The sequence below is a fragment of the Scyliorhinus torazame genome, chromosome 4, assembly GCF_047496885.1.
Source record: "Scyliorhinus torazame isolate Kashiwa2021f chromosome 4, sScyTor2.1, whole genome shotgun sequence".
Taxonomy (NCBI): domain Eukaryota; kingdom Metazoa; phylum Chordata; class Chondrichthyes; order Carcharhiniformes; family Scyliorhinidae; genus Scyliorhinus; species Scyliorhinus torazame.
Window position 1 is genome coordinate 317,800,080 of NC_092710.1, and position 23,808 is coordinate 317,823,887.

The 23,808-nt window shown below is 46.4% G+C and overlaps 1 protein-coding gene and 1 long non-coding RNA gene across 2 annotated transcripts in view; both read left to right on the forward strand.

Moving 5' to 3' along the window:
• Window positions 1-23,808, forward strand: part of LOC140411101 (uncharacterized) — a 61,916-nt gene that overhangs the window by 29,305 nt on the left and 8,803 nt on the right. The window contains exon 2 of the long non-coding RNA XR_011940815.1: window positions 17,192-17,289. This is a non-coding gene — a long non-coding RNA (uncharacterized lncRNA). The remainder of the gene's footprint in view (window positions 1-17,191; window positions 17,290-23,808) is intronic.
• Window positions 2,647-2,898, forward strand: LOC140411258 (small ribosomal subunit protein eS21-like). Its single transcript, XM_072500384.1, has one exon. It carries the CDS (start codon window positions 2,647-2,649, stop codon window positions 2,896-2,898), a length of 252 nt encoding a protein of 83 aa, XP_072356485.1.

Sequence of the window (23,808 nt, forward strand, 5' to 3'; positions counted from 1 at the left end):
CACCAGCAGTTGGCTAATTGTTTGTTGTTTTACAACTCAACCCCTCACTCCACCAGGGGGTTCACACATGGGCCATCGGTTGAGAACTTGGCAGGGAGAGTGGAGGCATGCTAGGCCTCCCAGAAGAGTTAGCAGTCAGAGGGGAAGGGTGACAGGTCGTTCCAGGTGGCAGACCCGGTTTTGGTCCATAGTTTCGCTTCAGGTCTGCCTTGGTTATTGGGACGGGTTATGGCCCAGGCAGGGCCATTGTCATATGCGGTTCAACATCAACGGGAAAACCGTCAGAAAGTACATGAACCACCTGAGGAGTTGGGGGGTGGCAACAAATGAACACTCCTGTAACTCTGCCTGGCCAAGGGGAGCCAGGGGCTCCTGAATCTTCTCAACCAGCTGCACCGTCAATGCCGTTGAGGCCAGTTCGCCTGTATTTGAGGCAGTGCCTACTGGGGTGATACCGATTGTTGACAACTCGATTGCCCAGAAGGGTGTTGAGCCTCTGGTAGAGGCACAGAGGTCCAGGAAGACCTAGAGGTCTCTGGACCAATTGACGTTTTGATGGACTCCCCCTCTCCTGTTGTCTCTTATAACGTTTGTAACTTCTGTATATAGAGTTTTTGGGGCAGTTGTAATCAGGAACTTAAGGGGAGAGGGATGTGGTGGCACTGCCCCTTTAAGGGGGCGGGCTCCATTGACCATGTGACCAGCTCGGAGTCAAATGCGCTGGGGGCGCGTGTAACCCGGCCACTAGGGTGTTTGCATGTGACACTCAGGGCAGTGTGGATTCTGGAGCTGAATGTTAAGACCTGTTATGTCGGGCACGGTTTTACGTCCACACTGCGCTGGAAAAGCAGCTCGCTGCAGCGCAGCGTTGTTGATAGAAGCTGAGAGACCCCGATCCTGGATGGACCTGGCTCAAAACGCCTCGCGATGTAAATCCCGCCAATTGTGGGCGAGATCACCTTTTAGCAAATCTGCATATTAAAATGAGATAATGGGGCAGCACGGTAGAATAGTGGTTAGCAGTATTGCTTCACAGCTCCAGCGTCCCAGATTTGATTCCCGGATTGGGTCACTGTCTGTGCGGAGTCTGCACATTCTACCTGTGTCTGCATGGGTTTCCTCCGGGGGCTTCCGGCTTCCTCCCACAAGTCCCGAAAGACGTGCTGTTAGGTGAATTGGACATTCTGAATTCTCCTTCTGTCTACCCGAACAGGTGCCGGAATGTGGCGACTAGGGGCTTTTCACAGTAACTTCATTGCAGTGTTAATGTAAGACTACTTGTGACAATAAAGATTCTTCTTATTATTATTTGAGATACCCAAGGTGTGGGTGACTTGGTGACCTCGGGCAAGTGTCTCCACAAACGGGGACCAGACAGAACGGCACTCGTACGGGTCTCCCAGGAGTTTGGAGGCCCCCAGGCGCATGCCCTCTGTGGTACTCTGGCACTACCAGCCCAACACCCTGGCACAGGCACTCTGGTACCAGTCTGAAACTTCCAAGGGGCCCAATTGGCACTGCCAGCTGGCAGGAGCATTGTTAATGCGCCAAGCTGACAGTTTTGTGCAGTGGTGATCTGGCTGGAGGTGCCCTGTGTGGGTGTTGGGGGTTTGAGGGACCCTCCCATAGTCCGTTAGGGTTTGGGGAGAGGTTGGGGGCTGTTTCGGGAGCTCTGGAGAATAGGACACCATTTAAAAATGGCTTCCCGATCACTTGCTACACTGAAGAGTTCTTGTGAGCGGAGCTCCTCAGTGCACAAAACGGGGTTATGTGCGGTCATGGTCGCGCGTTCCTCGCTGAGGCCCCCTATCTAACAGGAGTGCCGTTTTATAGCGTGTTTCTCGGTGCTGCGAACGCAGGCAAACGATGCTGAACGCGCTCCTATGGGACTTTGCTCCCATTTCGTTAAATCCTGCCCATGGTGTTTTGTGCCTGTTGGTGTATTTCCTTTGCCTATAATCAATAAACCCCTTTGTTAACTACTGGAAGCCTCCAGCTTATGTTTCGAGCTACCACAACATCCTTCAGCAAATATCACGAAAAACAGATGATCTGATCAATATCATATTGATATTTGTAGGGGTTTTCTGCGTACAAATTGACTACCGAATTTCTTACAGTTCAACTGTAACTAGGCTTCCAACGTACTTCATTGGCTGTGAAGCACACTGGGGCATCCTGAGGTTGGGTCGATGCTGTGGAAATGTAAGTCTTGCAATGAATGGCTCATCTCCTGGTCCTCCTCTATTATCCATAGGCCCAGTCAGGTGTATCTTGTGATACTGCACCATTCACCTGGTTGGATCTGTAATTACACTCAAGGCTGCAATAAGTACCATCCACAGGATGCGAGAATTCCCCAAGATTAGTTTAGCAGTACCTCCCAGTCTCATGCCTTCTGCCACTGAAGAATAAGGTTGTTGGAGCTTTACCTGAAGGTCCCCCTCATAGTCTCAGACTAGCTCAGCTTGGGTACTTATCACTGTTGTAATCACTTAGAAATTGACATTATCATATGTCTTTCTCATATGGAAGGCAGCTCACGCACTCTTTTCGGTGGACGAAATTCCCAGTGCGGGATCCCTGCATAACAACTGAATAAAAATGCAACTTGTGATCAAAATTGGAAATTAAATCAAACCCAACATGCAAAACGATGCTGGCGAATTTGTTGATCTTTATGCTCCACGTAATTGCTCCGCAAGCAACAGAATTATTGGTGCCGAGGACCATGCTTCCATTCAAATCAACCCAGCTGAAGTTGACAAAGTACTTGGTGGTCAGCACAAAACCTCTGCTATCTGGGCAGCTATCCGCTGGATGGGTGAATCAGCTGATTGCATCTTGAGGCTGGCTAAGAATGATGACATTGCTGCCAGAAATGTCTTCACAAGCTGAAGTCCCGCATTGTCGGAAGTTTCATGTTTGTGTAGAAATAAAAAGTCAAGCAAAAACTTTTAGGCTTTTTTGACATTAGTGACAGGAGAAAAATAAATTCAAGCCACAGAAGGCAGCTCATTTCCACCTTCTGACGGGCAATCAGCGACGCCCACATCCTGGGAATGAATTTTTAAAAAGTTAGGCAAATAGACCTAGTTGAAGCCTGCAAATCACTGCAAATACATGAATTTTATATATTTGATCACAGGATGTGGGCGTCACTGACCAGGCCAGCATTTATTGTCCAGCTCTAATTTCCCTTGAGAGGGACGTGGTGAACCATCATGGTGAACCATCATTGTGAACCACTGAAGTGTGTGTGGTTTGACACCACTGAGTGGCTTCGGCCATTTTAGAGTCAACACATTGGTCTGGAGTCACACATTGGCCAGACCAGGTGAGGATGACAAGAGTTCCTCTCCTAAAGGACATTGATAAAGCAGCTGGGTGGTATCATGGTCACCATTAAGCTAACGTTTAAATCAAGATTTATTAATTGAACTTAAATCTATTGACTGTCATGGGTTATAAATCCATATCCCCGGAGTGGGACCCTAGGCCAGTAACATTACTATTACTCCACCATCGCCCCCCAAAAACCTATGAAAAGTGACATAATCAAAACAAGAGGTCATCATCAAATGAGGAAATGCTTGTATTCATGATTACCTGCAACATTGAGAAAGGCAGAACTAGGAACTAGATGGCCCTTCATGACATTAAATACATAGCCTGTGGGTGAGAGACATCTCGTGCTTTTTCGATGTGGCAAAGGAAGGAAAGGTTAACTTGATCAAGCAGACAAGCCACGAAGCAGACAATGTACACACTGCCCAATAGGGGAAGATGAAGTTGGGACGGTACCACAACTATTTTGATAGTTCAGGAATGACATACTGAAAGTGTCAAGATAACACAGATGAAGCAGCTTCTAGCTGTAGGGGCCCAGGTGCCAGGTGCCCTGCTCGACTACCTGCTGTAACCAGAAGACAAACAGGGTAATATCATTTAATTTCTCTGTAAATTGTTGCTTCAAAACTGAAACATCTTAAAGTTTGTGTATGAAATAAAGGTGTTGTTTCCAATTTGGTGTCATCTCTGAATATATTAACTTCACTGTGACGCTGTCATTACTACAAGGACTGTTGCAGTACAAGGAAACGGCCCATTTCTCAGGCCAATGACTGTGGCCTTCCCAGCCTTGACCACACTCCACCAGCAAAAAAACAGAGAAAATCACATTTTATTCAAGTTAATTTTATTATCTTGGGAAAAGAGCAATTTCAGACAGGACCTATTCATGTAGAGTGAGTAATACTTGCAGGGGAATGGTATTGTGGATCAGATAACAAAGGCAAATGAGATCCTTCGTGAGTATTATAACCCCAATGGAAGTCCCGGGAGCAGGACCATACAGTTTCCCATGACCCCGAAATATGAACTTCCCCTTTAAGGGGGTGGGACTTCCCCTTTAAGGGAGCGGGGCTTCCCCTCAACAAGGACAGCCCCAGCTGCATAAAAACATCAACCTGGGTGCAGATCGGGGAAATAAACCCTTAGGGGAGTGGGAGAGTATTTGGAATTGTATTGAAATAAACCTTAATTCCTCCTATCGTCTATGCGTCCTGCTTACCGTGGATTAAACAGCGGTAGTTAAATGCTGTGAAGAATAATCATTGCAAAGTAAACTCGATGGGCCAAAGTTTTCCTTTGTTTACCTTTTTAAAGTAGATTAGTACTTTAGATGTAATCAGCGACCTGTGCTTATATCATGCTCTTTTTCAGAATTTGCTTTTTGGTCAAGTTTCTGCTTGAGCTCATTTGCATACCACCTAAGCGTAACTTCTTCCAAAAACCGATTTTCGAAGAACTGAAAATGACTTTAAAAAAATGCAGAACCATTTATTAGTTACTTTAGTGTATTGCAGTCATTGTAAATCTAAACAGTATTTAAAACTTTAAAAAAACATATCTATTAGCGCCCTTTCACCTAAAAGAAGGCTGAACTCAAGGTTTGCAAACAGGCCCAGTTAGCTTAAACTCTGCCTGATAATAATAATAATAATCTTTATTAGTGTCACAAGTAGGCTTACATTAACACTGCAATGAAGTTACTGTGAAAAGCCCCTAATCGCCACATTCCAGCGCCTGTTCGGGTACACAGAGGGAGAATTCAGAATGTCCAACCCACCTAACAGCACGTCTTGTGGGAGGAAGTCGGAGCACCCGGAGGAAACCCACGCAGACACGGGGAGAACGGGCAGACTCCACACAGACAGTGACTCAAGCCGGGAAACGAACCTGGGATCCTGGTGTTGCCTTTTTTACCTACTGTAAACATGGCAGTTAATGAGGTTGCCCTCCTTCCTTTGGATATCAATATTCTATTGCTCAGAGTCGCCAGGTATCAAATGATACCACCACAAGGTTCAACCGGCTATCGATCAAAGAGCCAAACACCAGTTAGTTAGTTCAAGGTCAAGGGTACTTTATTTACACATACAATTATTACACATGCAACATAAACACTACTAGTTAAACTACACCTATCAACTATGACAACCTGTACTTAACTTCAGGCACCCGGCTTAGGTCAGAGGAACAGTGGCCGTTGTTCGGTTCTGTATCTATTGGGTCTGTAGAAGTAACTGCTGCTCAGCTGGGCTCATCCGTCTGGTAGCGGGTGTTGAACCTGAAATTGCTTCTGGTGGTGCTGCACTTGGAGGTGGACGTTGCCGGAGCGCCAGGTCCAAGAGAGGCCGAACACATGGTGGTCTCTCTTTTTATCCTTGGAGGGTTTTTGCGCTCTTTTGGGCAGACCTTCAGTTTGGACCCACTAATTGGGTAAGTCCTTGTCACTGTGTTCAATTCGAACCAATAAAGGGGCGGGTGCCTTGATGGCTGGGCGTGTCCCAAGCCGTCATTGACCCTGTTGTTTACACTTCCCAAGTACAGGGAGTGGCGCCGAAATGTCTGGGGTTGTATCGGTCACTCAAGTATCAGTCCTTTGTCTGGCGGAGGTGGGCCATCAAATGCTAATCGGTTGGGGTTTCGATACCATCTGGATTCCTCACTCGCAAATAAACATTCAGGCTCTGAGCCTGCCTGAATCTCGCATTGTCCATTTTCCCGCTGTGCTTTGCGACCTTCCCTGTTCCTTATTGTAAGTGGCCATCCCAGATGGCTACATTCCGTCCACCTGATCCTCAATGCGAAGCGTGAAGGATCACACGACTGGATCTCCTCCTGTTCTCTGACTTGCCGGGTACCCTCAATCAAGGACAGGTTCTATCCTACTCTGTCCTATAGGTCAAAATATTTACCTAAGTTGTCCCTAATACAACACATATCTCTAAAAATTCTAAGGGGGCACTATAACATTCAAACATACATTTCAGTCTCTTTACACAAAATTGGAACCTCTAACTGTCTTTAATTAAACTACACATCATGCTGCTATCCAATAACCAAAGAACTTATATTACAATACAAATAACCAATAGCAGCATCACATTCCTACTTATCACTAATGACCATGTACAAATGAAGTAACTTTATTAAAAAAACCAACTGTGGAATTTATTAGGGAGGAAGGGTTCAGAAAGAGTGGGGGTTTGCTGGAGTCCGAGGAAAGGGGCTCTAAGTGTGTATACTGGAGGGCGGGAGGCTCTCCTTCGCCATTTCTGAAGTTTGATTGTCTAGATGACACTGCAAAGTATAGCTATAACCAGTAGGGCCTCTACTGTGTACGAAAGGGAATACCATTTTATGATATTCTCACACCATGTGAGGGTATCAGTGGCTGTGTCTATGTGCGGTGTAGTGTCCGGGCTAGGGGTGTCGTGTTGGGTGGTCATGTTTAGGGCCTGTGTGGTGAGGGGTGTAGGGTCCGCTAACGCGTGCAGCTGTATTAATCCAACGACGATCATGGTGCAGATCATCAGGTTCTTCTTCATCTCGTCTGTATCTTTCTCTGTCTTCAGGTATATGCGTATCTTCCTGGGGTTACAAGCATAATATCTGTTATTATCTTGGTACTTAATATCTCATTTGTCTGTCTGTTTCTCCTTAATCATCAATTTCCCATTTAGAATCGTCACCATATGTTTTTTTTTTAAACCAACCATTTGGGAGACAAGACATCCGGGAAAAAAATTCTGTCACAGTATGAGCACTCTCGCAGCCTGTGTTTGATGGGCTGAGTGGGCGGACAATTTCTCCGTCCTCTGCAAACTCGTTTCAATCAAAGTGTTTTGACCATGTAAATAGCAGGTGGGGGGGATAGCAACCGAAGGGTCGACGGAAAGGGGACAAAAGTTGTGGCAAAGGTGCATTCTTTTAGCCACAGTTGTTAAAAAAAAAGAACAGGAAAAGAGTTTCAAAAATAATTTTCCGAATGTGGTGCGTATGATCCGCGGCAGGGCAAGAATGGGTGGAATCCCAGGGTAGGGCGGTGATCAGTGCCGTTGCGCCACTACCCGAGCTTGGCTGACCAAATGTATAGGGGGTCCTCAGGCAGGGCGGGGATAAGTGCCGTTACTCCACTGCCTGAGTGACCTTCCAAGAGCGGTCAGAATTTGAGGATATATGGACTTCAGCAAACTTGTGCCTTTAACTGCCATGTGGCGTCAGAGGAGTAGTCATAACTATATCAAGAAACGTGCTTGGGGTCGACACACAAAGTCGTACAAGAGAGAGAACATTCAACATTAAAAAAAGCAAACTAAAGAAGAAAGCGGGCAGGTTCCATCAAGGAGGAGGACACCGTAAATCTCAATCAGTTCCTTTCTCTCATCATCTGGACACCTCAAGGTTCAATTCTAAAAAGGGTCTCAAAGGGATTAGCATGGTGGGAGTCAGATCGGAGTCATCGCCATCTCCCGGGTGCCAAACTTGTGCATGGAGTTTTAGGGCCAATGCGGCATGGGCCGACATGGGGTCCATCTCATCGTTCCATGTCAGACGACAGGAATTGTCGCGGTGCCAATGTTTTGTATTCTGTCGGGTGGTAGGGCAAGAGGGGTGTCGCTATCGTCGGGTGGTGGGTCAGGTTCTAGTAACGGCAAATAACTTGTTTCTAAGGGGCTGAACATATCGTGGTTGGTGTCACTGAGGCCGTAGTTACTGGGGCCTGGTCTGTGTTTCCATTGTTCGGATCTATCAAGGGTGTCAGTTGTGCTGTCGCTGTCGCTATCGCTGTCGCTAGCGGCCGAATCAAGTGTTCGGGTGAAATTGGACTCTGGGGGCAGAGTCAAGGTCGGGTCTGTGGACCTGCTGTCCTGGCTGGGGGAGGGCTGGATTGGGTTGTCAGTGGGCGGGTCTCTGCTGTCTGCCATTGCCAATGAGAGGTGGTGCGAGTGGCTGCACTGCGTCCCATAAACCTTAAGCTGGTTTATATGGAACCATCCTAATTTTTCATTAGGATATGTGATCTTGTAAACTGAGGGGCTTACTTTGTCGGAAATTGAGTAGGGTCCTGCAAATTTAGGGGAGAGGAATGAGCTAGGATTGTACAGGGAGATCACGACTTGCTGTCCGACTGTATACTCTGTCGGGTGTACTGTCTTAACAAAGCAGGCCTTACTCTGCTTTCGTCTAGCGCCTAGATGAACAGCTGCAGTGAGCTGTGCTGCTTTAATATTCTCCAACGACTTTTGGACCGCTTTTTCGTGGGTACGGGCGGTGACTGCGGGGCTGGCCAAATCAAGTCCAAATAACTACTCAGTACTCTTCATGGGTCGTCCGGTCATAAGAGTATGGGGGGTGTAACCTGTCGAACTCGATACCGTGTTTCTAATAAACATCAGTGCGAATGGGAGCACTGTGTCCCATGTCATATTATGCTGCTGTACCATCTTCCTAAGTGTGGCCTTTAGTGTTCGAGTCATGCGTTCAACAATGCCGCTGGACTGCGGGTGATAGGCAATGAGAAACTTCTGTTTTATGCCAAAATTCGTCATGACGTTTTTCATGACCCTGCCTATGTAATGCGAACCTTGGTCCGACTCAATACTATGGAGGAGTCCCCATCTGGTGAAAATGTGCTCAGTTAGAATTTTTTGCCGTGGCTTTGGCCGTATTTGTTCTTGAAGGGAAAGCTTCTTCCCATTTTGTGAATGTGTCGATGACGACCAGCACATATTTGAATCCATTTCTGCAGGGGGGGAGTGGACCAATATAGTCGAACTGCAAGTTTGTCCATGGGCCATTAACAGGGCGGGTGTGTCTTAGCTGACCTTTCTTCGCATATCTGTCCAGGTTGTTCTGGGCGCAAATCAAACAATTCTCAACGTAATGGTTTACGTCAGTTTTTAAATCGGGTTACCAGCAGAGAAGTCTGAGGTGGGAAAGGGTGGATTCTATCCCTTGGTGTCCGTGTCCGTCATGGAATTTGCAAATAATCTGGTTCCTATCCTGGGTGGGGACCACATAAATACCGTCCTTTAAAACGATTCTCTCACGGATCGTTAAAGAATCTTTAAATTTATCATAGGGAACTGGGAAGCTTCCTTTCAAAATTTCTTTTGGTGTCTCATCTTCCTTTTGTGCTTGGGCTAAGTCTTGAATGTTGGTCTGTGAGACCTGAACCGTGTGTACTTGGGCACTCTCGGGGGGTTGCCAGAAGTGGCCATGTCGTGAGCCTGCTTTCGCTAGGGCGTCTGCTTTCACGTTATCGGGTGGGGAGAAACGATGGTGACTTCTAACTTTAACTATTCCGTATTTTCTATCTTCAGCTGTCTGGGGGATGTGTTTGAGCAGTGGGGCTGAGGGTAGGGGTTTTCCATCGGCGGATATAAATCCTCTAGATTCCCACAGGGGCAGGAATTCTGTCAGGCTGTTGCAGATGTACAAACTCTCTGAATATATCTGCTGGGGTCGGGAACGAATCCGGGTGCTGGGTCAATGTAAGCAATGGCTCCTAACTCGGCTGGCTATGAACCTAAATGTCCAGGCAACTTTAATTCAATTAAGTGCGTCCCTGCGCGTCCTCTACATAAATTCCACATCCTGTGATTCTTTTTCCATCAAGAACTGTGGAGGAGCTATGTGCATAAATTTTTAGAGCTTTGTCTGTGGGCTGGGTCGTCTGTGGTCGGATGCCTGTCTTTTTCGGTACCGCCTTGGGAACAAAGGGGCCTGTGCTGTGCTTGGGTGCAATGATCTCGCACTCATGTGGGGTTCCTGCATAGTGTAAATTGTCGGCCAGAAACGTGTGCGTCTTTGTCTGTTTTACGGTAATGTCGTGTCCTTGTAGGAGTAGGGTCCAGCGCGCTGCTCGAATTTGGCTTACTATGCTGTCTTTTAGCCTACCATCTAATAGTAGCTGTGTCGGGGTGTGCTCGGTCAGAATGGTTACGGGGTTGAGACCGGTTATGTACGAGAAGTACTGTACTGCCCAGAAAACTGCTAACAGATGCCTTTCGCAGGCTGAAAATCCCTGCTCTACTGGGTCTAAAACTCATGAGGCATAGGCTATGGGTCCTAAACAATCGTGCCTTTCCTGTAGGAGTACAGCCGAAAGGGTTCAGTCAGTGGTCGCTACCTCTATTGCATACGGGGAGTGTGGGTCTGGGGCTTGCAAAGCGGGGGCTGTGCTTGGGGCGCATTTCAGTGTATCTATGGCATCCGTGTGCTGTGGAAGCCATTTCCATGGGGCCTGTTTCTTAACGAGCTCGGAAAGTGGGGCTGCCTTTGTGGCGAAACCGTCTATGTGGCTCCTGCAGTAACCGACCAGTCCTAAAAATGACTGGAGTATTGTCGCATTTTGGGGCAAGGGCAATTTTATTATCGAATCTATCCATTTCTGGTCTATTTCACGCTTACCATGCGTGATGACCGTACCTAAATAAGTGACTTTTTCCTGGAGAATTTGGGCCTTTTTGGGGTTAATCTTGCATTTAATTTCTTTGAGGAGTCCTAATAATTCTGAAAGAAGCGAAAGGTGCTCTTCCTTGGTGTCAGTCTGTAGGCCGTCCACATACTGAACAAGGTATTCAGGTCGCGAGAATTTTGATAAGCCGTTTGCCAATTGTCTGTGAAAAATGGAGGAGGAGTTGTGGAAGCCTTGTGGAAGGCACGTCCACATGTACTGCTGTCCCTGGAAAGTGAACGCAAATTTGCACTGGCACGTTTTGTCCAATGGAATGGACCAAAAGCCATTGCTAATGTCCCAAACCGTGAAAACTTTTGACTGGAGTCCTTGTTTTAACATGGTCTCGGGACTCGTGTCAACAGTGGGGGCTGCTAATGGAGTTACTTTGTTTAATTCCCTATAATCGATGGTCAGTCGACATGAACCATCTGGTTTCCTTACGGGCCAAATCGGGGCATTGTTCGTTGGTGCTATGGGCCGAATCACTCCTTGGTTCAATAAACTCTGGATTACTTTGGCTATCTCTCCCTTGGCTTGCTGGGGAAAGTATTGTTTCTGAGGCTTAGGATCGGGATCTGTGATGTTAGCCACTCCAGGGATTTTGCCGCAGTCGTGCTTGTGCTGGGCAAACAATGCTTTATGTCTTTTCAAGACTTCTCTAACCATTTTGTCTGTGGTAATGGTTTGTGGATCAAACCAGTACTCCCCTACTGAGCTGATCCTGTGTGCATAGTCTCCTACTGTGAGTGTGGCGGGGGCTCGTGCTGCTCTAGCCATTTTCCACACACATTTATTTACAGGGTCGAAAGAAAGGTTGTGTGCACTCATAAAATCTCTGCCCAAGATGTGTTCTGCTGTCTAGGGTAAATCTACCAAAATGACTGAGTGTTTCATTTTAATGTTGCCGATCTGGACATCCACAGGGGATGTAAAGTGTCCCTGCTGGAGGTGACCTGTAAAGCCACTAAGGGTAATGGTGTCTGTAGTGGGCCATATATCTCGCTGGTACATTGTGGAGGAGTTTAACATAGTTCGGGACCCTCATGTGTCCCAAAGGAACTCTACTGGGTGCCCCCGGACTGTGCCTGCAACTACTGGTCTTCCGGACTTATCCCAAAGGGTATCGCAGACCCAAGTTGGGGAGGCCGATCACCGTCAATCGATGCTGTTTATCTGCTCGTGTGCTAACGCTGTGGATGGGTCTGGCATTGTTTTTAAGGTGGGCATTTGTGGGCTGATGCCGTTGCTGTTTCGGGGGGGGCTTGGCATTCTCGTGCGTAATGTCCTTTCTGTCCACAATTGTAACATTCCTGCGCTTTAGGGTGCTGTGTGTTACCTTTGCCTTCATTTACCCATGCGGAGTCTTGGTGTGCCCTTACTGGATTCATGTTGGCGTCTACTCTTTCCTGGTCTGTCTTTTTCTGTAGGGACTGTTCCCAAGCTCTTGATAATAGCTTCAGTACCCACAATTCATTGTGTGCCGGGTCTGTGGGATCGTAGTTGGCACATGCCTTTTGTCCTGCCTCCGTGGCGTGGGAGACTAGAATACGAGTCCATTTGGCTGTATTGTCTATCAATAACTGGGCATGGCTAAATCACCGAATACTGTGGTAAAGTGGATTCAGAGGCGTCCAGCAAATGCTGTTGGATGCTCTCCCTTTTTCTGTCTGCACTGGTTGAATCCTTCTACCGGATCTCCTCTATTGTAGCGAATGCGAGTAAAATGGCTGTTTTCATATCTTGGAGGCTACCTCCTCCTACATTTTGTGGGTTGGGACGGGCTGAACTAACCAACGGGTCAAGGCTCATCACTATGAGCTTTACTTCTTCCTGCTCGTCCAGACCGTACATGAGGGTCTGTTGCCTAACTCGTTCGAAAAAGTGGTGTGGGTCTGACGTGGGGTGAAAAGTCTCAATTTTATCGCGGGCATCTCTTAACTGGGTGATGGTTAGTGGGGTGGTGTACACAAAATCGGGTTGGTCTTCTGTTGTTACTCTATGCTGCGTGGTGATGGGGTTCATTGGGTTGGGTGCTGCCTGTGCAGTCGGTGGTGCGGGTGCTTTTCTTCTCGGGGCCTGGCGGTCTCTATTCTGATGTTCTGTCTCATTCACGTACCGTTGGGCCGTTTCACTGAGTTCCTGCCAATCGGGGCCGTCTTCCTGATCTAACTGTGGGCCAAAGGTACCTCTGAACCCATTCTGAACGGATAGCAGTGATTGCAATCTTGCAATTTACTGCTTGCACTTGGCATGATCCACCGAACTCTGCCTCTGTTCCATGGTGGAACTGTGGAGTGCTCGTAGGGCTGCTTTTAAATCCTCCCACTGTTTTCTCAACTGTTCTATTTGGTTCTCTGTTTCCTCTCTTACGCATGTTGCGTGTCCTGGTAGGCCTTATCGTATTGAATCTGGAAGCTGCTGAGGTGGGCGAGACAAGATTTTGTGCCTTCTTGATATCATCCATCTCCTTGTCCTTCGCCGCTAACTGCTCCCGGAGTTGCTCGTTTACTCTCTCACATTCGCTCACATTTCCCTCTCTACGCCTTTCTTTCTCCTCAAGCTGTCTACGGAGCGTCCTCACGACCTCCTCTGTGCCTCGCAATTGTGCCAAGCAGGACACGATTGCCATCGGCTTACGAACTCTACTCAAATTATTTTTGTGGATCTCGGTCAGGCTGTCCAACCAAGTTTGTCCTATGCTGCCAGGATGTGTTTCCTCATTCGTACAAAATTCCGACCATAGGTATTTCCTAATGTCTTCCTCCCATATGGGACATTGTTCTGCTCTGTTGGTCGCTGCGACCTCTGGCTCTTGTGGATGCATAAGGCATTCCATTGCCTTCATTGTCATCCCTATGATTATCTCTGTTTCTACCGGAAATTTGGGACAAAGGGGAATAAAGCGGTGGTGCAAACACGGGTACGGCTCAAGCTATTTTCCGGTTTACCCAAATACCTGAAAGTTTCACTCAACAAAATCTATCGAGGTTACCTTATATCCCTTTGTTAATACGCATGCAAATTACACACTTCTGAATTCTGGAGGTTTGATCGATACTGGTTTGGTTTGTGGGTTCTTTTACTTTGCCAATTTGGATTTCTAATTCAATCGTTTTGTTGGTTCTCTCGGAATGACACGGTCACTTCTGTGTCGAGTCCCGTCAGATGTCGCCAATAACTATTGCCTTTTTTACCTACTGTAAATATGGCAGTCAATGAGGTTGCCCTTTCTTTAGATATCAATATTCTATTGCTCAGAGTCACCAGGTATCAAATGATACCACCACAAGGTTCAACCGGCTATTGATCAAAGAGCCAAACACCAGTTAGTTAGTTCAAGATCAAGGGTACTTTATTTACACACACAATTAATCATGCAATATAAACACTACTAGTTAAACTACACCTATCAACTATGACAACCTGTACTTAACTTCAGGCACCTGGCTTAGGTCAGAGGAACAGTGGCCGTTGCTCGGAACTGTATCTATTGGGTCTGTAGAAATAACTGCTGCTCAGCTGGGCTCATCCGTCTGGTAGCGGGCGTTGAACTTGGACTTGCTTCTGGTGGTGCTGCACTTGGAAATGGACGTTGCCGGAGTGCCAGGTCCAAGAGAGGCCGAACACATGGTGGTCTTACTTTTTATCCTTGGAGGGTTTTTGCGCTCTTTTGGGCAGACCTTCAGTTTGGACCCCACTAATTGGGTAAGTCCTGATCACTGTGTTCAATTCGAACCAACAAAGGGGCGGGTGCCTTGATGGCTGGCCATGTCCCAAGCGGTCATTGACCCTGTTGTTTACACTTCCCAAGTACAGGGAGTGGTGCCGAAATGTCTGGGGTTGTATTGGTCACTCAAGTATCAGTCCTTTGTCTGGCGGAGATAGTCCATCAAATGCTAATCGGTTGGGGGTTTTGATACCGTCTGGATTCCTCATTCGCAAATATACATTTAGGCTCTGAGCCTGCCTGAATCTCGCATTGTCCATTTTTCCCACTATGCTTTGCGACCCTCCCTGTTCCTTATTGTAAGTGGCCATCCCAGATGGCTACACTGGGACTGTGAAGCAACAGTGCTAACCATTTTTAAAAAATTCATTTTTTATGGGATAAGGGCTTCGTTGGTTAGTCCAGCATTTGTTCCCCATCCTTAATTGCCCTTGAGAAGGGGGTGGTGAGCTGCCTTCTTGAACCGCTGCAGTCCACCTGGTGTAGGTACACCCACTGTGCTGTCAGGGAGGGTGTTCCTGAATTTTGACCCATCAATACTGAAGGAACGGCGATAAATTTCCAAATCAGGATGTTGAGTGACTTGGAGGGGAACTTCCAAGTGGTGGTGTACCCATGTACCTACTGCCCTTGTCCTTCTAGATGGTAGTTGTCGATGGTGTTCAGGCTTTGGTGAGTCAGGATTGGTCACCCTAAATTGGCCCTTAATTGGGGAAAAAAAAAGAATCCGGTAATCTAAATTTATATTTTAAAAAAGATTTGGTCTCTTTTGGATAAATCATTCTGAAAAATATAGCGCAACCCAACAGATACTCCAAGGCATTTTGTTTAAAATGTTGAAGGTTGAACAAGAAAGAAACAAAGACTTTGCATTGACACCTTATCATGTAAAACATCAGAAGGTGCTTCACACAACCTTTGTAGTACAGTGTCAAGACATTTAAAACCGAGGGTTCAGAGAGGCATGGTCACACTGCTGGCTATAATTCCAAAGGCAAGAAGAAAATTGGTGGAGGTCTCCAAGTAAATTTTTTGCCAGCCCACCTTCCAGTCAGGAGTGGAGTAGTTAAGGTTCTTCAGGCATGTTCCATAAAAATACTTTTAAAAGATCAGCAAAGTGTTCTCTTTTGGCATTTCAGAGTCAAGATAAAGATTAGTGATGGAAACATTGCAAATCCTTCCAACCTGACTAAACTGGTGAAAGATCTTAAATAAGGCGCTCAAACCTCTGGGACCAATGCTGTCCAAGGCTGGTACAAATAGCGACAACAAACTGCATAGTTTCCTTGACAAGGAGAATATCTTGAGGTGAGCGAGGCAGACCAAGGGATTTTCACAGTAACTTCATGCAGTTTTAATGTAAGCCTACTTGTGACACAAATAAAGATTATTATACTTGGTTGTCCAAGGATGACATTGGGGAAGGGAGAGTGTCAGGCATTTATGGAGAGTTGATGGAGAAGGACGGTGGTCTGGCGGAGGAGTTCAAGTGCAAATGGGAGGAGGAGTTGGGTGGTGAGGTGAGGGTCAGGACAAAGAACAATACAGCACAGGAACAGGTCCTCTGGCCCTCAAAGCCTACGTGGATCACGTGTCCGATCAAGTGCAAGGAAACCTTTGGAGGGTGACCGCGTCCTCGTCATGCGCGAGGTTAAGACGCATCTAATTTAAGGTGGGACGTAGGGCCCACATGACAGTCACGAGGATGAACCGTTTCCTTGCAGGTCGGACCTGGGAATCACGTTCACATGCTCTGGGTATGTCCAAAGCTAACGGGGTTCTGGCAGGGGTTCTCGGATGTTATGTCTGAGATTCTGGGGATTGGTGTCCCCGAGTCCTGAGGTGGCGATATTTGGATGTTCGGAAGATCCAGAAGTCCAGGTGGGGGGGGAGAGGACGATGTCTTCGCCTTTGCCTCTCTCATAGCCTGGAGATGGATTTTGTTGTTCTGGCGGGACTCAGAACTGACAAAAGCAAGTGGGGGGGGGGTTGCGGTGGGGTACCCCTGGAGGTGGAAGCCGTTTATCGATTTCTTCAAGGTGAATTAAGGTGTTAGCGGGGGTGGGGGGTGGGGGGGGGCGCAGTTTGGGTTTTGTTTCCGTTGTTTTGGAGGGGGAAGATAATGGGAGAAACCAAGGGCTTGATATCAGGGGTTGTTGTGGGCCTGTGTTCTTTGTTACTGTGGATTTCTAGTTTTCTGATATTTCTATGTTCAAATGAAAAATGCCTTTAATAAAAGTATATATTTTTTAATTTAAAAAAGGTCAAGATTAATGAATACCTTACATGCCTGTAATGGGAAGATTCATAAGTGCATAAGGAAGGAATGGGAGGATATAAAGACAGGGTTAGATGCAATAGGATGGAAGGAGGCTTCCGTGAAGAAAATCTTTGCTGTACTTAGTTGGCCTAAAGTCCTTTTGTTGTAACGTAAATTCTGTCAAATTCTACGTAGTAGATCAATGTTTTGGAATCTCGGGCTTTGCAGTAGTCCGGGATTCCAAAACATTGATCTATTATGTAGAATTTGATAGAATTTACGTTACAACAAAAGCCTCAGATCTAATGATAACATTGTAAGCATCCTACTGTTAATCCTTGTTTGTCCATTGTTTTTTCCCCTTTAATTTCTGTTATTTTGCCATTACAAGTTTGTACATGGACAGTAAATGAACTGGTGCCTTTAAGATGGACTTTGCCTTTAATTCAAGTGGCTGGGTTAACCTGAAGACTGAGCTGTGACCTCCAGGTAAAGCTGTTTGCATTTCAAACCAGCAGATTTCAGAAGGATTTGATTGACACCAGTGCTGACTCAGATTGATTGACATGGCTGGTGGCCCTGAACTGGCTCAGATTGCCAGGCCTGGCCAATAACCCCAGCTGATTGGTCGGGTTTTTCTCTGGAATGTTCCTTCCTCTGTGAGACTGTGTTTCCAGTTTTTAGTTTCATTTTGAACTCAGAGACGGAGGAAGCTCTTGGGGGTTTCTCTCCCTAAAATGTTCAAACCTCTCTGAAACACCCAGTTGAAGACTCTGTTCTTTCCTCAGTGAGGCTAGAGGTCATTCTGGTGACACTAAAAACTAATTATATTTAAAACCCAGGCTGAAGCTTGTCTGAGGTGAGGTAAAAAGAGAGTCTTAAGGAAAACAGGCCTGAGGGCAGGCCCAGGTAAAAGTTAAAGTGACTCTCTGGAGGAAATCCTATTGTCTGAGAGTACTGACTGAATGCCCCTGCCAGAAGATCATCACGAACAATACTCAATGATAACTCAACATCCTGGGAGGGCAGCCTGCTGCAAAGACTTCAACATCAGAAGCATCTTTCTTTTTTGCCTTTAAACCTTTATCATTTTCACCCCTTCCCCCTCCTTTGTGTGTGTCTATCTTGTGTGTGTTTGGGTAGAGGGTGGGATGGTAAAGATGGGGTAGTAGATTAGCTGGCCGTTATTCTGTTATAATTACTGCATATTTCAATTTTGTTTTTGTTATAAATAAAAAGTTATTGTGTTCAACTTACAAACCAGTGGCTATAGCTTATTGTGCAGTCAAGGACCAAATATTCTGCGAATTGTATACAAATTATTGGTTAATTCCCTTGTGTTGGGGCGCTGGGGTCTGTGCGGCTGGAATCGCCCGTGGCACTATCCCAGGGTGTCATAATAATATGGGTGAAAATCCTCACAGGGCTCTCTCACTGTCCTTCTGAAATTGGTCACTAAGAGGTGCCTAAGGTCAGTCTGTGACTGTAGAATCCTGTCTGGCTTATGTTTGGCTTCATCTGAAAGAAGGACCCCTGACTTTGTGATACACTACATCGGAAATCCATGAAGTTCTAGCATTGTGCTGTGTGTTACAAATCAGTTTTAATTGTCTGGCTGCAGCAGTTTTTTGAACTCTCCAAATTGTATGTATGTCCTTCTGTATTTATTTATTTTTAAAAATAAATTTAGAGTACCCAATTAATTGTTTGCCAATTATGGGGCAATTTAGCGTGGCCAATCCACCTAACCTGCAGACTTTTGGCTTGTGGGGGTGAAACCTACGCAAACACAGGGAGAATGTGCAAACTCCACACGGACAATGACCCAGGGCCGGGATTCGAACCTGGGACCTCGGCGCCGTGAGACATCAGTACTACCCACTTCGCCACCGTGCTGCCCGTTTGTCCTTCTGTATTGACTGGTTTATTTTACTGGAAATATATATTTCTGACATTTATTCCCTCATGACAAATAAAAATGTAATCGCATCAAGAAGGTAAAAGAGCAGAACCAAGTACTAAACTTGGTTAAACTGCTCAAGCAGATCATTTCTGTCTGTTGAATTTGAGGTAATATATTGAGATAAGGTTGGAAAATTCAGTTATTAAATGCATACAATACCAGACAACTCACAGAGGAAAGCCAGTAACTGCTTCCCTTTCATCTTTCTCTTTATTTTGATTGGCTTTCTTTGTTCAATTAAAGCAATTAATGTACGTGGGAACATAAATGCGTTCTAGCGGAACCTTTGTGTCAGATCACTCACTTCAATGCTAAAGCTAGATCTGGAATTAAATACTGCTTGTTAATTATTCAGGACTGGAAATAGATCCTTTCCAACTTCTTGAATGTGAACCCATTTTGGGTTATTTATATAACAATATTCCAGAAAAGTAACACAGTGGGTAGCACTGTTGCTTCACAGCTCTAGGGTCCCAGGTTCGATTCCTGGCTTGGGTCACTGTCTGTGTGGAGTCTGCGTGTTCTCCCCGTATCTGCGTGGGTTTCCTCCGGTTTCCTCCCACAAGTCCCGAAAGACATGCTGTTAGGTAATTTACACATTCTGAATTCTCCCTCTGTGTACCCGCACAGGTGCCGGAATGTAGCAACTAGGGGCTTTTCACAGTAACTTCATTGTGTTAATGTAAGCCTACTTGTGACAATAAAGATTATTATGACTTTAAAATTATGTATTCAGGTGGCACCCACACAGTCCTGAGGACCTGAGCTTATTTCTTAGATTCAACACTATTTTGGTTCTGTCTCATGTCCTACATTATTGACAAATAAGAATTCCCTTGCCATTCATACTGACAATAGCTGTTTTGCACTGTGACTAAAACTGAGCTTTTCTCACAGGGATCCGGGGGGGGTTGATGTCCCAGCTGCTGTTCTCTTCCACATTTATTTGCTACAAAGTAGAAGATAAACATGTTGTTTAGAGATTTTTCTAATAATATTGAATGTGAGTTTGGAACCATCAATTTAAAATCTGACATGGAGGTAAATAGATTTTGTTACTGCACTATAAATAGCAACAATTAAGACCATTATTTAGGCTGGAACCAATTATCCAAGTCACAGTGCCAGTTCTCAATTGTAGCATGCCAGCAACACAGTGCATGAGTCATTCTTGGACTTAATCTGCACTCGCCTACTAAATTGAACACATTTCCAATGTTTATCTGCTGCCATGTTGATATAGTTTTCACCCTACAACAATGGATGCACATCAAGAATCAGAGAATTCCTACAGTGCAGAATGAGGCCATTCGGCCCATCGAGTCTGCATCGACCCTTCAAATGAGCATTCCACCCGCCCCACCCCTGCAACTCCATAAACTAACTTTCACATCCCTAAACAGTGAGGGGAAACTTATCTTGGCCAGTCCACTACCCCAACATCTTTAGACTGTGGGAGGAAACCGGAGCACCCGTAGGAAACACACGCAGATGCAGGGAGAACGTACAAACTCCACACAGACAGTGACCATGGCTGGAATTGAACCAGGGTCCCTGGTGCTGTGAGGCATCAGTGCTAACCATCATGTCGCCCAAAAGGAAGCACCCAATGTGCATTATTGGTTGTAAAGCGATTTAAGATATTCTGAAATACATAATATAAATACATGTTATTTATTTATATGGACACATGTCATAACATGTGCTGAGTTTCAGCCACATTGGTGCAGATTGCAAAACCTGCAACAAGCTTTCTGGATATAACATTTGTTACAATCCCAGTTGATAATATAGCTGGACAAGAAGATTCCAGAATGGAACCCTGGCTCAAAAGATCGTAACCTTTGCTTTTTTAAAAAACAAAACGTGGAGGAACAGTCACAGGATTGCTAATTAGCTCAACAGTAAGGAAAAACATTTATTAAACATGAAAAGTTGGATTATTATATAATAATCCCCCTTAACTTAACAATTACACAAATTTTAAAATTAACACAGATCTTAAACTACATTGGTCTCATTAACAAAGAGTCCCTTTAAGCACACAGATTGGCTGTGGTCAAATAGACTCTCCATTCTGAACCCAAGTTGGTATTTGAAAATGAAAAAATGAAACGAAAATCGCTTATTGTCACAAGTCGGCTTCAAACGAAGTTACTGTGAAAAGCCCCTAGTCGCCACATTCCGGCACCTGTTCGGGGAGGCTGGTACGGGAATTGAACCATGCTGCTGGCCTGCCTTGGTCTGCTTTCAAAGCCGGTGATTTAGCCCTGTGCTAAACCAGCCCCTGTATTTTTCTCAGAATCCTCAATATCGCCCCAGATGATTGTCACATGAGAGTTTCCAAACTCCACTCCCAAAAACACACTTTAAAATCTTCTCCCATTATATTAATGCTTTCCCTTAATGGTTTGCATTCCAAAATCCAGTCCAGAGATTCCACTCCACTTCTAACAGCTAATTCAGTTCAGGATTTTATACAAACATCTTTTAGGATTTCCTTGTTTTGATGCCTGTGCAAGCTGTTCACAATTGTTTTACCTCTTAATTCCCAGACTGTATTAAGATGACATCAAACAATTCATCTATCTCAGAGGTCTGCTGTCCTACTTTAAATCTAGTAATTGCAATTGTCTCTTTAATTCAGAACACTTTATTTATTCTTCCTTGAATTCTTCTGAACAATACCTTGGTATCTATCCTCTTAACTTCAGATGTCTTAAATGCTCGTTCGATCTCACTTTCCTGATTATCCGGTTGGATCTTATTCCTTCGGAAGCTTGCATCTTTGTAACTGTTTTGACCTATCCAGATTTCTCCTGGCAGAGTTTATAGTGGTCACTCCCTAGTATTCTGACTCCAACTGCATTCAAATTGATTAAACTAGTGGCAGCACGGTGATGCAGTAGTTAGCACTTCTGTCTCACGGCGCCGAGGACCCGGGTACGATCCCGGCCCCGGGTCACTGTCCGTGTGAAGTTTGCACATTCTCCCCGTGTCTGCGTGGGTCTCACCCCCACAACCCAAAGATGCGCATGGTAAATGATTGGCCATGCTAAATTACCCTTTAATTGGAAAAAAAATTGATTAAATCAAAACTTTAAAAATTCTCGACAATACAAGGTTCCAGTTGCTAAGCAATGCCCACAAGATTTGCCTTTTATTCATTTTTCACATCATTGCCCTCTCTAAGCACAATAGAAACACAGTTAGAACTTAACCAGCCCCCACATACAAACACATTTGTCCAGCAATCTAGCTATAATGTTTATACTACCAGGCACAGAAACCTTAAACTAAACCCATGATTTCCTCTTATCGGCTTCACCCTCGACCCTCTCCTACCCGCTGCAGGGTTCCACGCCTCTGACCTGCACTTGTAGTCACAATGCTTATATGGCTAGTCCAGTTCAGTTTCTGGTCAGTGGTAACTCCCAGGATGTTGATAATGGCTTTCAGTGATAGTTATGTTCTTGAATTTCAAGGGGGATGATTAGATTCCCTCTTGTTGGAGATGGCCACTCATAGAATATCTTGGGCGGGATTCTCCGACCGCCCCCCCGGGCTGGAGAATCCCCGGGGGGCGGCGTGAATCCAGCCCCGCCGCTCCGATGCCGGCTGCCGTATTCTCTGGTGCTGGTTTTCGGGCGGGGGCAGGGATCACACCACGCCGGTCATGGGGCCGTTGGCAGCGGCCCCCCCCTCGGCAATTCTCCGGGCCCCAATGGGCGGTGCGTCCATCGGTTTCTGGCCAGTCCCACCGGCGTGGATTGGACATGGTCACACATGGCGGGACCTGGCTGGTAGGCCGGCTGGTGCGGTCCTTCGGGCGGTACGGGGGGATCCGGCCCTGGGGGTGGGGCCCCCACAGTGGCCTGGCCCGCGATCGGGGCCCACCAATCTGCAGGCGGGCCTGTGCCATGGGGGCACTCCTTCTTTCTGTGCAGGCCCCTGTAGGGCTCTGCCATGGCTGGTGCGGAGAAGACACTCCCCTGCGCATGCGCCAGAATATGGCCGGTCTGCGCCTGCGTTAAACCACGCCGGCGGTTCTGCGCATGCGCTAACTCGCGCAGTCCCATCGCCGCCGGTTGGCACGGCGTAACCCCTCCGGCGCCGGCCTCGCCCCCGGAAGTGCGGAGAATTTGGTTGGCCCGACGCCAGAGTGATTTGCGTCGTTCTTGGCGCCGGTGTCGGGCCAATTCGCCGATTGCGGTGAATTCCGCCCCTTACCTGGCAATGGATTTTTAAGATTGTAGCAAACACATGAATGGAGAGAAGATCCGGAAAGGCTGCTCCCTGGGTCTTTCGCTTTTACCTTGAGGTCAAGCTGTAGCATCTGAGGGACTGGGGTGGGGGGATCTTTCTGAAGGACTGGGGGAAGGGGGTTGCCTATCCAACCAAGGAGGCGTGGATGAAATAACAGGATGTCAGCAGCAGAAGTGTCCCTACATAAAGAGAATGCAGATAAAGGGGTCCTTTTCAGGATGGCAGTCGGTGGCTAGTGATGTTCCGCAGGGGTCAGTGTTGGAACCATAACTTTTCACAATATACATTAACGATGAAAGCATTGTTTCTAAGTTTGCAGATGATGCAAAGATATGTAGAGGGACAGTTTTGTGAGGGTCACGAAGAACCCAGCACGAATTTGTAGAATAGAAAGAAATAACATTTATTTACAATTACATATATATACACACAACACCAGCAGCAGCAGCAGTACTCCCTTGCTGCTCACTCCTCTCTAGCTGGTTCCATACTGGCCAGCTATATTTATGCAGGGACTCTGCTAGTGATTTCTCTGCCCCCCCCTCATTGGGGAAGCTCATACTCCCTAAGGATTGTGGGTTGCCATTAGTCCCCAGAAAGTAGTAATCAGGCCGGTCATAACATCACTCCCCCCCAAGGTCCAAGGAATTCACCGAAGACCCTGGCGAAGGAGGGCGTCGGACTCGTTTTGCCGCAGGCCGGACACCATTTGTATGAGGCGCTGGATCGGGCGGCGTGTAACGAGATGGAGAACGGCGCTTCCGTGATGAATGGCATAA

Excerpts from the sequence above, each read along its gene's own strand:
- LOC140411258 (XM_072500384.1), top strand. The coding sequence starts at position 2,647 with ATGCAAAACGATGCTGGCGAATTTGTTGATCTTTATGCTCCACGTAAT.